Source organism: Scyliorhinus torazame, chromosome 6 (genome assembly GCF_047496885.1).
Source record: "Scyliorhinus torazame isolate Kashiwa2021f chromosome 6, sScyTor2.1, whole genome shotgun sequence".
Taxonomy (NCBI): domain Eukaryota; kingdom Metazoa; phylum Chordata; class Chondrichthyes; order Carcharhiniformes; family Scyliorhinidae; genus Scyliorhinus; species Scyliorhinus torazame.
In genome coordinates, this window is record NC_092712.1 from 25736321 (window position 1) to 25757874 (window position 21554).

The window sequence follows — 21554 nt, forward strand, 5'->3', positions numbered from 1 at the left end:
GTGGTGCGCAGTGGGTGAGCCCTGCTGCCTCACGGCGCCGAGGTCCCGGGTTCGATCCCGGCCCTGGGTCACTGTCCGTGCGGAGTTTGCACGTTCTCCCCGTGTCTGCGTGGGTTTCGCCCCCACAACCCAAAGGTGTGCAGGGTGGGTGGGTTGGCCGCGCTAAATTGCCCCCTTAATTGGAAAAAATGAATTGGGTACTCTAAATTTATTTAAAAAAGAACAAACAAACAAAAAGAATGGAATTGCAGCATTTGCCTGATCAATCCTGAGCAGCGGGCGGGAGGAGGCTGGAATGTTCACCCGTGCCCATCTCATTCGATTTGACTCTCCCCCAGGGATCTCTGCGGTTCAGAGGTCAAAATGCTAATCAAACATTGACTGCCGCCAAAAAGATGTGTGGGTCAGAGGTCATTGTGTAGACTTGACTAATCCAGCCCCACGAACCTCCGAGATATCTGCGCTGCTGCCATTCGGGACTCCTGGATGTCCCCCAGTTTTCATGACTCCACCAAGGGTAGCCCTGCCTACAACTGCCAAGCCCCCAGGCTCTGGAACTCTCTCCTTCAATCTGTCTACCTCTGTCCTCTGCTAAAATGCTCCTCAAAACCTACCTCTTTGAAATGAAATGAATGAATGAAATGAAAATCGCTTATTGTCACAAGTAGGCTTCAAATGAAGTGACTGTGAAAAGCCCCTAGTCGCCACATTCCGGCGCCTGTTTGGGGAGGCTGTTACGGGAATTGAACCGCGCTGCTGGCCTGCCTTGGTCTGCTTTCAAAGCCGGCGATTTAGCCCTGTGCTAAACAGCCCCTTTGACCAGGTCTTTGGCCGTCTAGCCTAATGGCACCATTTGTGGCTTGGGGCGGGGGGGGGGGGGGGGGGGGGTCATATTTTGTCCTGTGACGTGCAGCAGGACGTTTAAAGGTGCTATCATCGTTCTAAGTTTTCATCAAAGCAGTCACCAAAATGCGACTTGCCAAAAATACGTGTGAACAGAAAGTCACAGCGATGCGAGATCAAAGCAGTGGAGCCAGAGGCAACCTGAATGTAACTGGCCCACCAGTTCCCTGATGGGACAAGGCACGATTCTGGGACCACGCCCCCCCCCCCCCCCCCCCCCAAACACATTTACCCCCACCCCCCAAAACACATTTACCCCCCCCCCCCAAAATTCTATTGAAATAACTGGAGACTAATATCCTGGAGAATATGAAATGTTGTCTTTTTCATTTGGTGAATTTGGGTTGAGGTTATCACTGGGGCCCATTATTGAATCTCCCACTTTAACACAATTTTATGGAGGAATTGCCGGAACAAGAGAATCCTGGAAACACCGGTTCAGTGAAGGTGGTTTTAAACGTGTGTAAGTGTCGCTGATTCTCATTGACCTGGTAAAAGGACACGGTCCCGGCCTCGTAATCCAGCTGGATGCGCATCCTGCTGATGGCTGAGTACTTGAGTAAGAAAGTCTGCTGGTTCTTATGACAAGCTGTCAGTAAACCGCGATAGAAATATAAACACCACGACTTATTGCTGTTGGTGAAGTAAGAGTCCAGCCCCCCCCGTTCTATGGTCCCGTAGGCAACACCCACCCCCCAGGCAATGCCACCAGTCTTCACGTCCCAGGAGTGGCAGCCGGCGGTGAAGCTCTGAGCGCACAGGATCTGATGCATGTTCTCGAACATCTTGGAGTTGTGCCAGGAGTTCTCTCCCATGTACCCGAACATGACTGTCTTCTCATCATCGGAGACGTTCAGGAGCCAATAGGCTGAATCTGGGTCCAGAGACAGAATCGACCACTGATCTAGGGGAGGGAGGGAGACACAAAGAGGTCAGAGGCTGTCGTATGTTCATCCCACCAATAGGTGGCTCAGAGGTAAACGCCATCAGTAGGTCCATCAATCATATCGATCCACTCCCTCCCCGTTACCAGACAGGCACAGTTTAATAACGGGAGCACTATAGGCAAATTTCACCAAATAGTGGAAGGGATAGAATCATAGAATTTACAGTGCTGAATGTATCCATTCGGCCCATCAAATCTGCACCAGCCCTTGGAAAGAACACCCTACTTAAGCCCACGCCTCCGCCCCATCCCCGTAACACGACCTAAGCTTTTGGACACCGAGGGGCAATTTAGCGCGGCCAATCCAGCTAACCTGCTCATCATGGGACTGTGGGAGGAAACCGGAGCACCCGGAGGAGACCCACGCAGACACGGGGAGAAAGGGCAAAATCCACACAGACGGTGACCCAAGGCTGGAATTGAACCGGAGTCCCTGGAGCGGTGAGGCAGCAGTGCTAACCACTGTGCCGCCCCGATTGGAGGAACAAATATACAGACAAATCTAGGCATAGAGTAATCATAAACAATTTGAATACCCCAAATAAACAGGCAGGAAATGTAGTGAAAGGAGAAAAAGGAATTGAGTTTAAACAGTGCATATAAGAATCCTTTCTCACTCAGAATGGAAAAGCCCAAAAGGAAATGAATAATTGTTCCATATTATAATGAGTAATGATCCAGAAGTGATGGGAGAAGTAAGTGCAGGGGAACAATTTAGTAATAGTGATCACAATGTAATAAAGGATGTGTAAAATAAATTGAACAACTCATTTGTTGTTGAGAATCTGCTCTAAGGAAGGATTAAAAAGTGTGAGAAAGAGCGAGACTGACAGCGGAGCCGGAAGGATAGAAGAGCGCAAGAAAGAAAGAGACAGAGAATGAGCCGCGAGGATAATGGAGTGCGAGACTCAGAGCGGGACCTGGAGGATAAAAGAGCGCGAGAAAGAGCAAGATTGAAGTGGAGACCAAGGATAAAAGAGCGAGACTGAGAGCTGAGAGGGGAGGATGAAGAATCGTGAGAAAGAGCGAGAGTGAGAGTGGAGCAGGGAGGATAAAAGAGCGCGAGAAAGAGCGAGACTGAAGCTGCAGACTTGCTGTCCGACCGATCGGAATTTCTCCCAATGGAGAAAATCGAATTCACCATCCATGGGTCGGCAGAGGGATTCCACAGAACGTGGGAGCCATTCACCCGGCTGTTCCGGGACCCGTTTGTGGCCAACACATAAATAAATAGAGCCAGGAGCCAGGGGGAAATAGCCAGGACAAGATAGAAAGAGGAAAGCGAGGAAGGACCGGGGGGGGGGGGGGAGAGTAAGGTGAGGTAGCAAAACCCAGCAAGAAAAAATGGGGAGCAGCAGTGAAAAGGGGGGGAAAGGAGGGGGGGGTGGGCAATGAGAGGGGAGTGTGAGGGGTGGAGGAATAGGGAGGAGTGTATACTGAGCCAGACGGCGACAGACTGTAAATAGAGAAACCTAAGAAGAAACCTTTGGGAGGGTACAATAAATGAAAACGAGCAGCAATGTTTAGAATTTTGAAAATGCCAATAAAAAGATTTTTTTAAAAAGAGCAAGACTGCGAGCGGAGCATGGAGGATAAAAGAGAGCGAGAAAGAGCGAGGCTGAGAGTGGAGCCGCGAAGATAACAGAGAGTGAGAAAGATGAGACTGAGAGCGGAGCTGGGAGGATAACAGACAGTGAGAAAGAGTGAGACTGAGAGCGGAGCCGGGAGGATAACAGAGAGTGAGAAAGAGTGAGACTGAGAGTGGAGCCGGGAGTATAACAGAGAGTGAGAAAGAGTGAGACTGAGAGTGGAGCTGGGAGGATAACAGAGAGTGAGAAAGAGCGAGACTGAGAGCGGAGCCGGGAGGATAATAAAGAGTGAGAAAGAGCGAGACTGAGAGCGGAGCCGGGGTGATAACAGAGAGTGAGAAAGAGCAAGGCTGAGAGCGGAGCCGGGAGGATAATAAAGAGTGAGAAAGAGTGAGACTGAGAGCGGAGCCGGGAGGATAACAGAGAGTGAGAAAGAGCGAGACTGAGAGCGGAGCCGGGGTGATAACAGAGAGTGAGAAAGAGCGAGACTGAGAGTGGAGCCGGGAGGATAACAGAGAGTGAGAAAGAGCGAGACTGAGAGTGGAGCCGGGTGGATAATAGAGAGTGAGAAAGAGTGAGACTGAGAGTGGAGCTGGGAGGATAACAGAGAGTGAGAAAGAGCGAGACTGAGAGCGGAGCCGGGGTGATAACAGAGAGTGAGAAAGAGCGAGACTGAGAGTGGAGCCGGGAGGATAATAAAGAGTGAGAAAGAGCAAGGCTGAGAGCGGAGCCGGGAGGATAACAGAGAGTGAGAAAGAGCGAGACTGAGAGCGGAGCCGAGAGGGTAACAGAGAGTGAGAAAGAGCGAGACTGAGAGCGGAGCCGAGAGGGTAACAGAGAGTGAGAAAGAGCGAGACTGAGAGCGGAGCCGGAAGTATAACCGAGAGCGAGAAAGAGTGAGACTGAGAGCAGAACCGGGAGTATAACATCGAGTGAGAAAGAGTGAGACTGAGAGTGGAGCCGGGAGGATAACAGAGAGTGAGAAAGAGTGAGACTGAGAGTGGAGCCGGGAAGATAACAGAGAGTGAGAAAGAGCGAGACTGAGAGTGGAGCCGGGAGGATAACAGAGAGTGAGAAAGAGTGAGACTGAGAGCGGAGCCGGGAGTATAACAGAGAGTGAGAAAGAGTGAGACTGAGAGTGGAGCCGGGAAGATAACAGAGAGTGAGAAAGAGCGAGACTGAGAGTGGAGCCGGGAGGATAACAGAGAGTGAGAAAGAGCGAGACTGAGAGTGGAGCCGGGAAGATAACAGAGAGTGAGAAAGAGTGAGACTGAGAGCGGAGCCGGGAGTATAACAGAGAGTGAGAAAGAGTGAGACTGAGAGTGGAGCCGGGAAGATAACAGAGAGTGAGAAAGAGTGAGACTGAGAGCGGAGCCGGGAGTATAACAGAGAGTGAGAAAGAGTGAGACTGAGAGTGGAGCCGGGAAGATAACAGAGAGTGAGAAAGAGCGAGACTGAGAGTGGAGCCGGGAGGATAATAGAGAGTGAGAAAGAGTGAGACTGAGAGTGGAGCCGGGAGTATAACAGAGAGTGAGAAAGAGCGAGATTGAGAGTGGAGCCGGGAGGATAACAGAGAGTGAGAAAGAGTGAGACTGAGAGTGGAGCCAGGAAGATAACAGAGAGTGAGAAAGAGTGAGACTGAGAGTGGAGCCAGGAGGATAACAGAGAGCGCGAAAGAGCGAGGCTGAGAGTGGAGCCGGGAGTATAACAGAGAGCGAGAAAGAGTGAGACTGAGAGTGGGGCCGGGAGTATAACAGAGAGTGAGAAAGAGTGAGACTGAGAGTGGGGCCGGGAGTATAACAGAGAGTGAGAAAGAGTGAGACTGAGAGTGGGGCCGGGAGTATAACAGAGAGTGAGAAACAGCGAGACTGAGAGCGGAGCCGGGAGGGCAACAGAGAGTGAGAAAGAGCGAGATTGAGAGCGGAGCCGGGAGGATAACAGAGAGTGAGAAAGAGTGAGACTGAGAGTGGGGCCGGGAGTATAACAGAGAGTGAGAAAGAGCGAGACTGAGAGTGGAGCCGGGAAGATAACAGAGAGCGAGACTGAGAGTGGGGCCGGGAGTATAACAGAGAGCGAGAAAGAGTGAGACTGAGAGTGGAGCCGGGAGGATAATAGAGAGTGAGAAAGAGTGAGACTGAGAGCGGAGCCGGGAGGATAACAGAGAGTGAGAAAGAGTGAGACTGAGAGTGGAGCCAGGAAGATAACAGAGAGCGCGAAAGAGCGAGGCTGAGAGTGGAGCCGGGAGTATAACAGAGAGTGAGAAAGAGTGAGACTGAGAGCGGAGCCAGGAGGATAACAGAGAGCGCGAAAGAGCGAGGCTGAGAGTGGAGCCGGGAGTATAACAGAGAGTGAGAAAGAGTGAGATTGAGAGCGGAGCCGGGAGGATAACAGAGAGTGAGAAAGAGTGAGACTGAGAGTGGGGCCGGGAGTATAACAGAGAGTGAGAAAGAGCGAGACTGAGAGTGGAGCCGGGAAGATAACAGAGAGTGAGAAAGAGTGAGACTGAGAGTGGAGCCGGGAGGATAATAGAGAGTGAGAAAGAGTGAGACTGAGAGCGGAGCCGGGAGGATAATAGAGAGTGAGAAAGAGTGAGACTGAGAGCGGAGCCGGGAGGATAACAGAGAGTGAGAAAGAGTGAGACTGAGAGTGGAGCCAGGAAGATAACAGAGAGCGCGAAAGAGCGAGGCTGAGAGTGGAGCCGGGAGTATAACAGAGAGTGAGAAAGAGTGAGACTGAGAGCGGAGCCGAGAGGGTAACAGAGAGTGAGAAAGAGTGAGGCTGAGAGCGGAGCCGGAAGGGTAACAGAGAGTGAGGAAGAGCGAGACTGAGAGTGGAGCTGGGAGGATAACAGAGAGTGAGAAAGAGCGAGGCTGAGAGTGGAGCCGGGAGGATAACAGAGAGTGAGAAAGAGTGAGACTCAGAGCGGAGCCGGGAGTATAACAGAGAGTGAGAAAGAGTGAGACTGAGAGTGGAGCCGGGAGGATAACAGAGAGTGAGAAAGAGTGAGACTGAGAGTGGAGCCGGGAGGATAACAGAGAGTGGGAAATAGTGAGACTGAGAGCTGTAATTCATAATATGGAAAGATGTGTCATTTGAAACATGGAAGTCTGGCAATACCTGGTCTGAGAGAAACATGAGAGGATACAGGGAAAGATCCCACAAAGGGTTAACAGCAGCTGCCAGGGAAGGATTGTAAAATGCAGATAGCCTTGGTCAAGCAGGCTCAGCAAACAAGACAAACAGGATTTTGAATGAAGCCAAAGACAATGGCTCACAGCTTCATTGACAGTAACTAACTTAGTAAGGATCTGGAAAAGAATGGATGAGGTTCTCGGTGTGAAAATTTGCTAATACCAGGGCTATCAGTCTACGAGAAACATAATTCAAAGCCAAAATCAAAGTCAAAATTGAGCTGAGGACACAATTGGAAAATAAAACTTTAGAAATGACAGGAATTAAAAGTAACACCTCTTGAAACCAAAGCATTTTGAACACCACAACGGACACAATGTAATCAGATCAATGAGATGAAGTCATGTCCAAATCAATATTTAGTTGGATTAAAAGGTTTAGATCAAAAGGTACTTTTTACAATCAAAGAAAATAAGAGTTACTTTACAATAACATCATAAAAACTTAATTGTTAGAAAGCGAATATAAACCGAGAGACCAGAGCAGGAACTACCAGAACCAGGATAGAGAGAGAGAGAGAGGGAGAGAGGGGGGAGAAGCAGAGACAGATTATAGTCAGCTCAGCCATGGGAAATGGACAGGGCATAGCAACCGAGCTAAAATAGCTAATACATCGAAGGAAGACTAGAATTTAAAGAGTAGGCAGAGTCAGCTCACAGCTTGGTCATGGGACAGATGGGACACAGCAACTGAGCTAACTAGCGAATACATCTGAAGAAGACCAGACTTTAAAGAAGATTGATTGTCAAGTTGGGCCTGAAGGTCCCTTCAACCAACCAGAAGGATCCAGAAGCAAGATATTTCTACTTTCTGTAAAGACAGTAATTGCATCTTTTAAAAAGAGAAAAAATACAGAATAATAAAATAACTTAAAAGTTTTAACCTGAAACAGTGGTTCTTCCAAAGTCTACTTCACTCACTTAGCAATGCGGGACCCAGGATCGATGCTACTAAGTGGTAAGTAGATGAAATCTTCGGTGAAGGTATGGGTTATACCGGGGGATAACTTGAAGATATAGTTTGACCTGAATAGCACCACCTAAGTCTGCATCGGAGTCAGGGAGTGGGAATCCCTGATCACCATTTAGAATCTCTGCCCTTTTTGGTCTAGGGGGAATTCTAAGAATAGTGGTGAGTTTTTAACAACAGAGCGGAGCCGGGAGTATAACAGAGAGTGAGAAAGAGTGAGACTGAGAGTGGAGCCGGGAGGATAATAGAGAGTGAGAAAGAGTGAGATTGAGAATGGAGCCGGGAGGATAACAGAGAGTGAGGAAGAGTGAGACTGAGAGCGGAACTGGGAGTATAACAGAGAGTGAGAAAGAGTGAGACTGAGAGCGGAGTCGGGAGGATAACAGAGAGTGAGGAAGAGTGAGACTGAGAATGGAGCCGGGAGGATAATAGAGAGTGAGAAAGTGTGAGACTGAGAGTGGAGCTGGGAGGATAACAGAGAGTGAGAAAGAGCGAGGCTGAGAGCGGAACTGGGAGTATAACAGAGAGTGAGAAAGAGTGAGACTGAGAGCGGAGCCGGGAGGATAACAGAGAGTGAGGAAGAGTGAGACTCAGAGTGGAGCCAGGAGGATAACAGAGAGTGAGAAAGTGTGAGACTGAGAGTGGAGCCGAGAGAATACAGAGAGTGAGAAAGAGAGAGACTGAGAGCGGAGCCGGGAGGATAACAGAGAGTGAGAAAGAGCGAGACTGAGAGTGGAGCCGGGAGGGTAACAGAGAGTGAGAAGGATTGAGACTGAGAGCGGAGCCGGGAGGAAAACAGAGAATGAGAAAGAGAGAGACTGAGAGCGGAGCTGGGAGGATAACAGAGAGTGAGAAAGAGCGAGACTGAGAGCGGAGCCGGGAGGATAACAGAGAGTGAGAAAGAGCGAGACTGAGAATGGAGCCGGAGGTATAACAGAGAGTGAGAAAGAGTGAAACAGAGAGCGGAACCGGGAGGAAAACAGAGAGTGAGAAAGAGAGAGACTGAAAGCGGAGCGGGGAGGATAACAGAGAGTGAGAAAGAGTGAGACTGAGAATGGTGCCGGGAGTATAACAGAGAGTGAGAAAGAGTGAGACTGAGAGTGGAGCTGGGAGGATAACAGAGAGTGAGAAAGAGTGAGACTGAGAGTGGAGCCGGGAGTATAGCAGAGAGTTAGAAAGAGCGAAACTGAGAGCGGAGCCGGGAGGATAAAAGAGAGTGAGAAACAGTGAGACTGAGAGTGGAGCTGGGAGAAGAACAGAGAGTGAGAAGGAGGGACGCTGAGAGTGGAGCCGGGAGGATAACAGAGAGTGAGGAAGAGCGAGACTGAGAGTGGAGCCGTGAGGATAACAGAGAGTGAGAAAGAGTGAGACTGAGAGCGGAGCCGGGTGATAACAGAGAGTGAGAAAAAGTGAGACTGAGAGCGGAGACGGGTGTATAACAGAGAGTGAGAAAGAGTGAGACTGAAAGCGGAGCTTGGAGGATAACAGAGAGTGAGAAAGAGTGTGACTGAGGGTAGAGCCGGGTGATAACAGAGAGTGAGAAAGAGTGAGACTGAGAGCGGAGCTTGGAGGATAACAGAGAGTGAGAAAGAGTGAGACTGAGAGCTGAGCCGGGAGGATAACAGAGAGCGAGAAAGAGTGAGACTGAGAGCAGAGCCCGGACTATAACAGAGAGTGAGAAAGAGTGAGACTGAGAGCGGAGCCGGGAGGATAATAGAGAGCGAGAAAGAGTGAGACTGAGAGCGGAACCGGGAGGATAACAGAGAGTGAGAAAGAGAGAGACTGAGAGCGGAGCCGGGAGGAAACAGAGAGTGAGAAAGAGTGAGACTGAGAGCGGAGCCGGGAGTATAACAGAGAGTGAGAAAGAGAGAGACTGAGAGCGGAGCCGGGAGGAAACAGAGAGTGAGAAAGAGTGAGACTGAGAGTGGAGCCGGGAGTATAACAGAGAGTGAGAAAGAGTGAGACTGAGAGTGGAGCCGTGAGGATAATAGAGAGCGAGAAAGAGTGAGACTGAGAGCGGAGTGGGGAGGGTAAAAGAGAGTGAGAAAGAGAGAGACTGAGAGCGGAGCCGGGAGTATAACAGAGAGTGAGAAAGAGTGAGACTGAGAGCGGAGCCGGGAGGATAATAGAGAGAGAGAAAGAGCGAGGCTGAGAGCGGAGCCGGGAGGATGACTGAGAGTGAGAAAGAGTGAGACTGAGAGTGGAGCCGGGAGTATAACAGAGAGTGAGAAAGAGTGAGACTGAGAGCGGAGCCGGGAGGATAACAGAGAGTGAGAAAGAGTGAGACTGAGAGTGGAGCCGGGAGGATAACAGAGAGTGAGAAAGAGTGAGACTGAGAGTGGAGCCGGGAGGATAACAGAGAGTGAGAAAGAGTGAGACTGAGAGTGGAGCCGGGGTGATAACAGAGAGTGAGAAAGAGTGAGACAGTAAACGGAGCCGGGAGGATAACAGAGAGTGAGAAAGAGTGAGACTGAGAGTGGAGCCGGGAGGATAACAGAGAGTGAGAAAGAGTGAGACTGAGAGCGGAGCCGGGAGGATGACTGAGACTGAGAAAGAGTGAGACTGAGAGAGGAGCCGGGAGGATAACAGAGAGTGAGAAAGAGTGAGACTGAGAGCGGAGCGAGGAGAGTAAATAAGAGTGAGAAAGAGTGAGACTGAGAATGGAGCCGGGAGGATAACAGAGAGTGAGAAAGAGAGAGACTGAGAGCGGAGCCGGGAGGATAACAGAGAGTGAGAAAGAGTGAGACTGAGAGTGGAGCCGGGAGTATAACAGAGAGTGAGAAAGAGTGAGACTGAGAGTGGAGCCGGGAGGTTAACAGAGAGTGAGAAAGAGTGAGCCCTTTGGATTTCGGCGGCAGCGGTGCGCAGGGGCCTTCTTGGAGGTGAGTAGTGAGTTTAAAAGCTCTTACCTTTACAGGAGCAGCCCTTTGGATTTCGGCGGCAGCGGTGCGCAGGGGCCTTCTGGGAGGTGAGTAGTGAGTTTAAAAACCTTACCTTTACAGGAGCAGCCCTTTGGATTTCGGCGGCAGCGGTGCGCAGGGGCCTTCTTGGAGGTGAGTAGTGAATTTAAAAACCTTACCTTTACAGGAGCAGCCCTTTGGATTTCGGCGGCAGCGGTGCGCAGGGGCCTTCTGGGAGGTGAGTAGTGTATTAAAAACCTTACCTTTACAGGAGCAGCCCTTTGGATTTCGGCGGCAGCGGTGCGCAGGGGCCTTCTGGGAGGTGAGTAGTGAATTTAAAAAGCCTTACCTGGTCCCGTGTCTGTTCTTCTTTTCTGTTTTATTTGTTTTTATATAAGGCGGGAACCGGAAGTTCGACCTCTGGCAAGTCCCCCCCCCCCAACCAATAAATTCTGGTGGAGAGGAAACCCGAGACACTACACGTGTAGTGTCTCCCACCCGCTCTCCTCCTCTAACCTAATAATAAGACCCATTGGTGTAAGGTAAGTGCCATATTATATTATTAGCATTGTGCAGGTCAAGGATCGGTGGTGGAGGAGCAGTCTCTGTCAGCGAGAGAACCTGAGAACATCTCAGACACTCAGAAGGTAAGAAGGTAAGTAAGTGATTTTTACTTTTATACCTTTTTTCAAATTGTGTGTGTCGGGGGGAAACTGAAGTGACATCACAGAAAAGCTGTGACCTGAGTGGCTGGTTGGGATTCTAACCTAAATTTAAAAAAATTGAGTATTTGGGAACTAATTAAACATAATAACTTAATTATAATTTAGAGGATATCTAAGCCAGAGATCGGAGAGTATTATAGTTAGCTATCGCATTTCTATTAGAAATCTAGTGCTAGGAAACAGATAGTTGACAGTAACTTTGCAATTTAAAAAAAAAGTATTTCAAAAAAAGACAAATTTTAATTTTAATTAATTGACGCAATGTCAGTTAGAGGGGTGCTGTGCTCTGACTGTGAGATGTGGCAGGTCCGGGAGGCTTCCAGCGTCCCGGATGGCTTCATCTGCAGAAAGTGCACCCAACTGCAGCTCCTCACAGACCGCATGGTTCGGTTGGAGCAGCAATTGGATGCACTTAGGAGCATGCAGGTGGCGGAAAGCGTCATAGATCGCAGTTATGTAAATGTGGTCACACCCAAGGTGCAGGCAGAGAAATGGGTGACCACCAGAAAGGGCAGGCAGTCAGTGCAGGAATCCCCTGTGGTTGTCCCCCTCTCGAACAGATATACCCCTTTGGATACTGTCGGGGGGGATAGCCTATCAGGGGAAAACAGCAGCAGCCAGAGCAGTGGCACCACGGCTGGCTCTGATGTTCAGAAGGGAGGGTCAAAGCGCAGAAGAGTAATAGTAATAGGGGACTCTATAGTCAGGGGCACAGATAGGCGCTTCTGTGGACGTGAAAGAGACTCCAGGATGGTATGTTGCCTCCCTGGTGCCAGGGTCCAGGATGTCTCCGAACGGGTAGAGGGAATCCTGAAGGGGGAGGGCAAACAGGCAGAGGTCGTTGTACATATTGGTACTAACGACATAGGCAGGAAGGGGCATGAGGTCCTGCAGCAGGAGTTCAGGGAGCTAGGCAGAAAGTTAAAAGACAGGACCTCGAGGGTTGTAATCTCGGGATTACTCCCTGTGCCACGTGCCAGTGAGGCTAGAAATAGGAAGATAGAGCAGACAAACACGTGGCTAAACAGCTGGTGTAGGAGGGAGGGTTTCCGTTATCTGGACCACTGGGAGCTCTTCCGGGGAAGGTGTGACCTGTATAAGATGGACGGGTTGCATCTAAACCGGAGAGGCATAAATATCCTGGCCGCGAGGTTTGCTAGTGTCACACGGGAGGGTTTAAACTAGTATGGCAGGGGGGTGGGCATGGGAGCAATAGGTCAGAAGGTGAGAGCATTGAGGGAGAACTAGGGAATAGGGACAGTGTGGCTCTGAGGCAGAGCAGACGGGGAAAAGTTGCTGAACACAGCGGGTCTGGTGGCCTGAAGTGCATATGTTTTAATGCAAGGAGCATTACGGGTAAGGCAGATGAACTTAGAGCTTGGATTACTACTTGGAACTATGATGTTGTTGCCATTACAGAGACCTGGTTGAGGGAAGGGCAGGATTGGCAGCTAAATGTTCCGGGATTTAGATGTTTCAGGCGGGATAGAGGGGGATGTAAAAGGGGAGGCGGAGTTGCGCTACTTGTTCGGGAGAATATCACAGCTATACTGCGAGAGGACACCTCAGAGGGCAGTGAGGCTATATGGGTAGAGATCAGGAATAAGAAGGGTGCAGTCACAATGTTGGGGGTATACTACAGGCCTCCCAACAGCCAGCGGGAGATAGAGGAGCAGATAGGTAGACAGATTTTGGAAAAGAGTAAAAACAACAGGGTTGCGGTGATGGGAGACTTCAACTTCCCCAATATTGACTGGGACTCACTTAGTGCCAGAGGCTTAGACGGGACGGGGTTTGTAAGGAGCATCCAGGAGGGCTTCTTAAAACAATATGTAAACAGTCCAACTAGGGAAGGGGCGGTACTGGACCTGGTATTGGGGAATGAGCCCGGCCAGGTGGTAGATGTTTCAGTAGGGGAGCATTTCGGTAACAGTGACCACAATTCAGTAAGTTTTAAAGTACTGGTGGACAAGGATAAGAGTGGTCCGAGGATGAATGTGCTAAATTGGGGGAAGGCTAATTATAACAATATTAGGCGGGAACTGAAGAACATAGATTGGGGGCGGATGTTTGAGGGCAAATCAACATCTGACATGTGGGAGGCTTTCAAGTGTCAGTTGAAAGGAATACAGGACAGGCATGTTCCTGTGAGGAAGAAAGATAAATACGGCAATTTTCGGCAACCTTGGATGACGAGTGATATTGTAGGCCTCGTCAAAAAGAAAAAGGAGGCATTTGTCAGGGCTAAAAGGCTGGGAACAGACGAAGCCTGTGTGGCATATAAGGAAAGTAGGAAGGAACTTAAGCAAGGAGTCAGGAGGGCTAGAAGGGGTCATGAAAGTCATTGGCAAATAGGGTTAAGGAAAATCCCAAGGCTTTTTACACGTACATAAAAAGCAAGAGGGTAGCCAGGGAAAGGGTTGGCCCACTGAAGGATAGGCAAGGGAATCTGTGTGTGGAGCCAGAGGAAATGGGCGAGGTACTAAATGAATACTTTGCATCAGTATTCACCAAAGAGAAGGAATTGGTAGATGTTGAGTCTGGAGAAGGGGGTGTAGATAGCCTGGGTCACATTGTGATCCAAAAAGACGAGGTGTTGGGTGTCTTCAAAAATATTAAGGTAGATAAGTCCCCAGGGCCGGATGGGATCTACCCCAGAATACTGAAGGAGGCTGGAGAGGAAATTGCTGAGGCCCTGACAGAAATCTTTGTCTTCAGGGGATGTCCCGGAGGACTGGAGAATAGCCAATGTTGTTCCTCTGTTTAAGAAGGGTGGCAGGGATAATCCCGGGAACTACAGGCCGGTGAGCCTTACTTCAGTGGTAGGGAAATTACTGGAGAGAATTCTTCGAGACAGGATCTACTCCCATTTGGAAGCAAATGGACGTATTAGTGAGAGGCAGCACGGTTTTGTGAAGGGGAGGTCGTGTCTCACTAACTTGATAGAGTTTTTCGAGGAGGTCACTCAGATGATTGATGCAGGTAGGGCAGTAGATGTTGTCTATATGGACTTCAGTAAGGCCTTTGACAAGGTCCCTCATGGTAGACGAGTACAAAAGGTGAAGTCACGCGGGATCAGGGGTGAACTGGCAAGGTGGATACAGAACTGGCTAGGCCATAGAAGGCAGAGGGTAGCAATGGAGGGATGCTTTTCTAATTGGAGGCCTGTGACCAGTGGCGTTCCACAGGGATCAGTGCTGGGACCTTTGCTCTTTGTAGTATATATAAATGATTTGGAGGAAAATGTAACTGGTCTGATTAGTAAGTTTGCAGACGACACAAAGGTTGGTGGAATTGCGGATAGCGATGAGGACTGTCAAGAGGATACAGCAGGATTTAGATTGTTTGGAGACTTGGGCGGAGAGATGGCAAATGGAGTTTAATCCGGACAAATGTGAGGTAATGCATTTTGGAAGGTCGAATGCAGGTAGGGAATATACAGTGAATGGTAGAACCCTCAGGAGTATTGAAAGTCAGAGAGTCATGTGTACATGCAGAACCCTCAAGAGTATTGAAAGTCAAAGAGATCTAGGAGTACAGGTCCACAGATCACTGAAAGGGGCTGCACAGGTGGAGAAGGTAGTCAAGAAGGCATACGGCATGCTTGCCTTCATTGGCCGGGGCATTGAGTATAAGAATTGGCAAGTCATGTTGCAGCTGTATAGAACCTTAGTTAGGCCACACTTGGAGTATAGTGTTCAATTCTGGTCGCCACACTACCAGAAGGATGTGGAGGCTTTAGAGAGGGTGCAGAAGAGATTTACCAGAATGTTGCCTGGTATGGAGGGCATAAGCTATGAGGAGCGATTGAATAAACTCGGTTTGTTCTCACTGGAACGAAGGAGGTTGAGGGGCGACCTGATAGAGGTATACAAAATTATGAGGGGCATAGACAGAGTGGATAGTCAGAGGCTTTTCCCCAGGGTAGAGGGGTCAATTACTAGGGGGCATAGGTTTAAGGTGAGAGGGGCAAAGTTTAGAGTAGATGTACGAGGCAAGTTTTTTACGCAGAGGGTAGTGGGTGCCTGGAACTCACTACCGGAGGAGGTAGTGGAAGCAGGGACGATAGGGACATTTAAGGGGCATCTTGACAAATATATGAATAGGATGGGAATAGAAGGATACGGACCCAGGAAGTGTAGAAGATTGTAGTTTAGTCGGGCAGTATGGTCGGCACGGGCTTGGAGGGCCGAAGGGCCTGTTCCTGTGCTGTACATTTCTTTGTTCTTTGTTGTTCTTTGTTTGAGACTGAGAGCGGAGCTTGGAGGATAACAGAGAGTGAGAAAGAGTGTGACTGAGAGTAGAGCCGGGTGAGAGTGAGAAAGAGTGAGACTGAGAGCGGAGCTGGGAGGATAACAGAGAGTGAGAAAGAGTGAGACTGAGTGCGGAGCCGGGAGGATAATAGAGAGCGAGAAAGAGTGAGACTGAGAGCGGAGCCGGGAGGATAATAGAGAGCGAGAAAGAGTGAGACTGAGAGCGGAGCCGGGAGGGTAAAAGAGAGTGAGGAAGAGTGAGACTGAGAGCGGAGCCGGGAGTATAACAGAGAGTGAGAAAGAGTGAGACTGAGAGTGGTGCCGGGAGTATTACAGAGAGTGAGAAAGAGTGAGACTGAGAGTGGAGCCGTGAGGATAATAGAGAGCGAGAAAGAGTGAGACTGAGAGCGGAGTGGGGAGGGTAAAAGAGAGTGAGAAAGAGAGAGACTGAGAGCGGAGCCGGGAGGATAACAGAGAGTGAGAAAGAGTGAGACTGAGAGTGGAGCAGGGAATATAACAGAGATTGACAAAGAGGGACGCTGAGAGTGGATCTGGGAATCTCACAGAGAGTGAGAAAGAGTGAGACTGAGAGCGGAGCCGGGAGTATAACAGAGAGTGAGAAAGAGTGAGACTGAGAGCGGAGCCGGGAGGATAATAGAGAGAGAGAAAGAGCGAGGCTGAGAGCGGAGCCGGGAGGATGACTGAGAGTGAGAAAGAGTGAGACTGAGAGCGGAGCCGGGGTGATAACAGAGAGTGAGAAAGAGTGAGACAGTAAACGGAGCCGGGAGGATAACAGAGAGTGAGAAAGAGTGAGACTGAGAGTGGAGCCGGGAGAATAACAGAGAGTGAGGAAGAGCGAGACTGAAAGTGGAGCCGGGAGGATAACAGAGTGAGAAAGAGTGAGACTGAGAGCGGAGCCGGGGTGATAACTGTGAATGAGAAAGTGTGAGACTGAGAGCGGAGCCGGGAGGATAATAGAGGGTGAGAAAGAGTGAGACTGAGAATGGAGCCGGGATGATAACAGAGAGCGAGAAAGAGCGAGGCTGAGACTCAAGTCGGGAGGATTACAGAGAGTGAGAAAGAGTGAAACTGAGAGCGGATCCGGTTGGATAATAGAGAGTGAGAAAGTGCGAGGCTGAGAGCGGAGCCGGGAGGGTAAAAGAGTGAGAAAGAGTGAGACTGTGAGCGGAGCCGGGATGATAACAGAGAGGGACAAAGAGCGAGACTGAGAGTGGAGCCGGGAGTATAACAGAGAGTGAGAATTAGTGAGACTGAGAGCGGAGCCGGGAGAATAACAGAGAGTGAGAAAGAGCGAGACTGAGAGTGGAGCCGGGAGTATAACAGAGAGTGTGAAAGTGTGAGAATGAGAGCGGAGCCGGGAGGATAACAGAGAGTGAGGAAGAGCGAGACTGAGAGCGGAGCCGGGAGGATAACAGAGATGAGACTGAGAGTGGAGCTGGGCGTATAACAGAGAGTAAGAAAGAGCGAGACTGAGAGCAGAGCCGGGAGGATAATAGAGAGTGAGAAAGAGTGAGACTGAGAGCGGTGCCAGGGTGATAACAGAGAGTGAGAAAGAGTGAGACTGAGAGTGGAGCCGGGAGGATAATAGAGAGTGAGAAAGAGTGAGACTGAGAGCGGAGCCGGGAGGATAAAAGAGAGTGAGAAAGAGTGAGACTGAGAGCGGAGCCTGGAGGATAACAGAGAGTGAGAAAGAGTGAGACTGAGAGTGGAGCCGGGAGGATAACAGAGAGTGAGAAAGAGTGAGACTGAGAGCGGAGCCGGGAGGATAACAGAGAGTGAGAAAGAGTGAGACTGAGAGCGGAGCCGGGAGTATAACAGAGAGTGAGAAAGAGCGAGACTGAGAGTGGTGCCGGGAGGATAACAGAGAGTGAGAAAGAGTGAGACTGAGAGCGGAGCCGGGGGGAATAACAGAGAGTGAGAAAGAGTGAGACTGCGAATGGAGCCGGGAGTATGACAGAGAGTGAGAAACAGTTGGACTGAGAGCGGAGCGGGAGGGTAACAGAGAGTGAGAAAGAGTGAGACTGAGAGCGGAGCAGGGAGGATATTAGAGAGAGACTGAGAGCGGAGCAGGGGTGATAACAGAGAGTGAGAAAGAGGAAGACTGAGAATGGAGCCGGGAGAATAACTGAGAGTGAGAAAGAGTGAGACGGAAAGCGGAGCCGGGAGGGTAACAGAGAGTGAGAAAGAGCGAGTGTGAGAGTGGGGCCGGGAGGATAACAGAGAATGAGAAAGAGTGAGACTGAGAGCAGAGCCGGGAGGATAACTGAGAGTGAGAAAGAGTGAGACTGACAGCGGTGCCGGGAGCATAATAGAGAGTGAGAAAGAGTAAGACTGAGAATGGAGCAGGGAGGATAACAGAGAGTGAGAAAGAGCGAGGCTGAGAGTCGAGTCTGGAGGATTACAGAGAGTGAGAAAGAGTGAGACTGGGAGTCGATCCGGGAGGATAACAGAGAGCGAGAATGAAGGAGACTGAGAGTGGACCCGGGAGGATAACAGAGAGTGAGAAAGAGTGAGACTGAGAGCGGTCCGGATGGATAATAGAGTGTGAGAAAGTGCAAGGCTGAGAGCGGAGCCGGGAGGGTAAAAGAGTGAAAAAGACCGAGACTGAGAGCGGAGCCGGGAGGATAATATAGAGTGAGAATGAGTGAGACTGAGAGCGGAGCCGGCAGGATAATATAGAGTGAGAATGAGTGAGACTGAGAGCGGAGCCGGGGTGATAACTGAGAGTGAGAAAGAGTGAGACTGAGAGCGGAGCTGGGAGGATAATAGAGAGTGAGAAAGAGTGTGACTCTGAATGGAGCCGGGAGGATAACAGAGAGCGAGAAAGAGCGAGGCTGAGACTCAAGGCGGGAGGATTACAGAGAGTGAGACTGAGAGCGGATCCGGGTGGATAATAGAGAGTGAGAAAGTGCGAGGCTGAGAGCGGAGCCGAGGGGGTAAAAGACTGAGAAAGAGTGAGACTGAGAGCGGAGCCGGCAGGATGACAGAGAGTGAGAAAGAGGAAGACTGAGAATGGAGCCGGGAGGATAACAGAGAGTGAGATAGAGCGAGACTGAGAGCGGAGCCGGGCGTATAACAGAGAGTGAGAAACAGCGAGACTGAGAGCGGAGCGGGAGGGTAACAGAGAGTGAGAAAGAGCGAGACTGAGAGTGGGGCCGGGAGGATAACAGAAAATGAGAAAGAGTGAGACTGAGAGTGGAGCTGGAAGGAAAATAGAGTGAGATACAGTGAGACTGAGAGCGGACCTGGGAGGATGATAGAGAGTGAGAAAGAGTGAGACTGAGAGCAGAGCCGGGAGGATAACAGAGTGAGAAAGAGTGAGACTGAGAATGGAGCCGGGAGGATAACAGAGAGTGAGAAAGAACGAGACTGAGAATGGCGCCGGGAGTATAACAGAGAGGGAGAAAGAGCGAGACTGAGAGCGGAACGGGGAGGATAACAGAGAGTGAGAAAGAGTGAGACTGAGAGCGGAGCCGGCAGGATAATAGAGAGTGAGAAAGAGTGAGACTGGGAGCGGAGCCGGGGTGATATCTGAGAGTGAGAAAGAGTGACACTGAGAGCGGAGCCGGGAGGATAACAGAGAGTGAGAAAGAGTGAGACTGAGAGTGGAGCCGGCAGGATAATAGAGAGTGAGAAAGAGAGAGCCTGAGAGCGGAGCCGGGGTGATAACAGAGAGTGAGAAAGAGTGAGATTGAGAGCGGAGCTGGGAGGATAACAGAGAGCGAGAAAGAGCGAGGCTGAGACTCAAGTCGGGAGGATTACAGAGAGTGAGAAAGAGTGAGACTGAGAGCGGATCCGGGTGGAAAATAGAGAGTGAGAAAGTGCGAGGCTGAGAGCGGAGCCGGGAGGATAACAGAGAGTGAGAAGGATTGAGACTGAGAGCGGAGCCGGGAGGATAATAGAGAGTGAGAAAGAGTGAGACTGAGGACCGAGCCGGGGTGATAACAGAGAGTGAGATAGAGTGAGACTGCGAATGGAGCCGGGAGTATAACAGAGAGTGAGAAACAGCGAGACTGAGAGCGGAGCCGGGAGGGTAACAGAGAGTGAGAAAGAGCGAGAGTGAGAGTGGGGCCGGGAGGATAACATAGAATGAGAAAGAGTGAGACTGAGAGCGGAGCCGGGAGGATAATAGAGAGTGAGAAAGAGAGAGACTGAGAGCGGAGCCGGGAGCATAATAGAGAGTGAGAAAGAGTGAGACTGAAAATGGAGCAGGGAGGATAACAGTGAGTGAGAAAGAGTGAGACTGAGAGCGCAGCCGGAGGTATAACAGATAATGAGAAAGAGTGAGACTGAGAGTGGGGCCGGGAGGATAACAGAGAGTGAGAAAGAGCGAGGCTGAGAGTCGAGTCTGGAGGATTACAGAGAGTGAGAAAGAGTGAGACTGAGAGTGGAGCCGGGAGTATAACAGAGTGTGAGAATTAGTGAGACTGAGAGCGGAGCCGGGAGGATAACAGAGAGCGAGAAAGAAGGAGACTGAGAGTGGACCCGGGGGGATAACAGAGAGTGAGAAAGAGCGAGACTGCGAGTGGAGCCGGGAGTATAACAGAGAGTGAGAAAGAGCGAGACTGCGAGTGGAGCCGGGAGAATAACAGAGAGTGAGAAAGAGCGAGACAGAGTGGAGCCGGGAGGATAACAGAGAGTGAGAAAGAGTGAGACTGAGAGCGGATCCGGCAGGATAATAGAGAGTGAGAAAGAGTGAGACTGAGAGCGGAGCCGGGGTGATAACTGAGAGTGAGAAATAGTGAGACTGAGAGCGGAGCCGGGAGTATAACAGAGAGTGAGAAAGAGCGAGACTGAGAGTCGAGCCGGGAGTTTAACAGAGGGTGAGAAAGAGTGAGACTGAGAGTTGAGCCGGGAGGATAACAGAGAGTGAGAAAGAGTGAGACTGAGAGTGGAGCTGGGAGGTTAACAGAGAGTGAGAAAGAGTGAGATTGAGAGTGGAGCCGTGAGTATAACAGAGAGCGAGAAAGAGTGAGACTGAGAGTGGAGCTGGGAGGTTAACAGAGAGTGAGAATTAGTGAGACTGAGAGTGGAGCTGGGAGTATAAAAGAGAGTGAGAAAGTGTGAGACTGAGAATGGAGCCGGGAGTATAACAGAGAGTGGGAAAGAGTGAGACTGAGAGTGGAGCCGGGAGGATAATAGAGAGTGAGAAAGAGTGAGACTGAGAGTGGACCGGGAGGATAATAGAGAGCGAGAAAGAGTGAGACTGAGAGCGGAGTGGGGAGGGTAAAAGAGAGTGAGAAAGAGAGAGACTGAGAGGGGAGCCGGGAGTATAACAGAGAGTGAGAAAGAGTGAGACTGAGAGCGGAGCGAGGAGAGTAAATAAGAGTGAGAAAGAGTGAGACTGAGAATGGAGCCGGGAGTATAACAGAGAGTGAGAACGAGTGAGACTGAGAGTGGAGCCGGGAGGATAACAGAGAGAGAGAAAGAGAGAGACTGAGAGCGGAGCCGGGAGGATAACAGAGAGTGAGAAAGAGCGAGACTTAGAGTGGAGCCGGGAGTATAACAGAGCGAGAAAGAGTGAGACTGAGAGCGGAGCCGGGAGGATAACAGAGAGTCAGAAAGAGAGAGACTGAGAGCGGAGCGGGGAGGATAACAGAGAGTGAGAAAGAGTGAAACTGAGAGCGGACCCGGGAGGAAAACAGAGAGTGAGAAAGAGAGAGACTGAGAGCGGAGCGGGGAGGATAACAGAGAGTGAGAAAGAGTGAGACTGAGAATGGTGCCGGGAGTATAACAGAGAGTGGGAAAGAGTGAGACTGAGAGCGGAGCCGGGAGGATAACAGAGAGTGAGAAAGAGCGTGACTGAGAGTGGAGCCGGGAGGATAACAGAGAGTGAAAAAGAGCGAGACTGAGAATGGAGCCGGGAGTATCACAGAGTGAAAAAGAGTGAGACTGAGAGTGGAGCCGGGTGATAACAGAGAGTGAGAAAAAGTGAGACTGAGAGCGGAGATGGGTGTGTAACAGAGAGTGAGAAAGAGTGAGACAGAGAGTGCAGCTGGGAGGGTAACAGAGAGTGAGAAAGAGTGAGACTGAAAGCGGAGCTTGGAGGATAACAG

At 50.3% G+C, this 21554-nt stretch overlaps 1 protein-coding gene across 2 annotated transcripts in view; it reads right to left on the bottom strand.

Moving 5' to 3' along the window:
- Window positions 1-1170: 1170 nt before the first annotated feature.
- LOC140424726 (tripartite motif-containing protein 14-like) overlaps window positions 1171-21554 on the bottom strand; it is an 805674-nt gene continuing 785290 nt past the window's right edge. For both annotated transcript variants that reach the window (XM_072508054.1, XM_072508053.1), the window contains one exon: window positions 1171-1807. In XM_072508054.1, coding sequence (XP_072364155.1) covers window positions 1287-1807 — 521 coding nt within the window. In that variant the 3' untranslated portion in view covers window positions 1171-1286. The remainder of the gene's footprint in view (window positions 1808-21554) is intronic.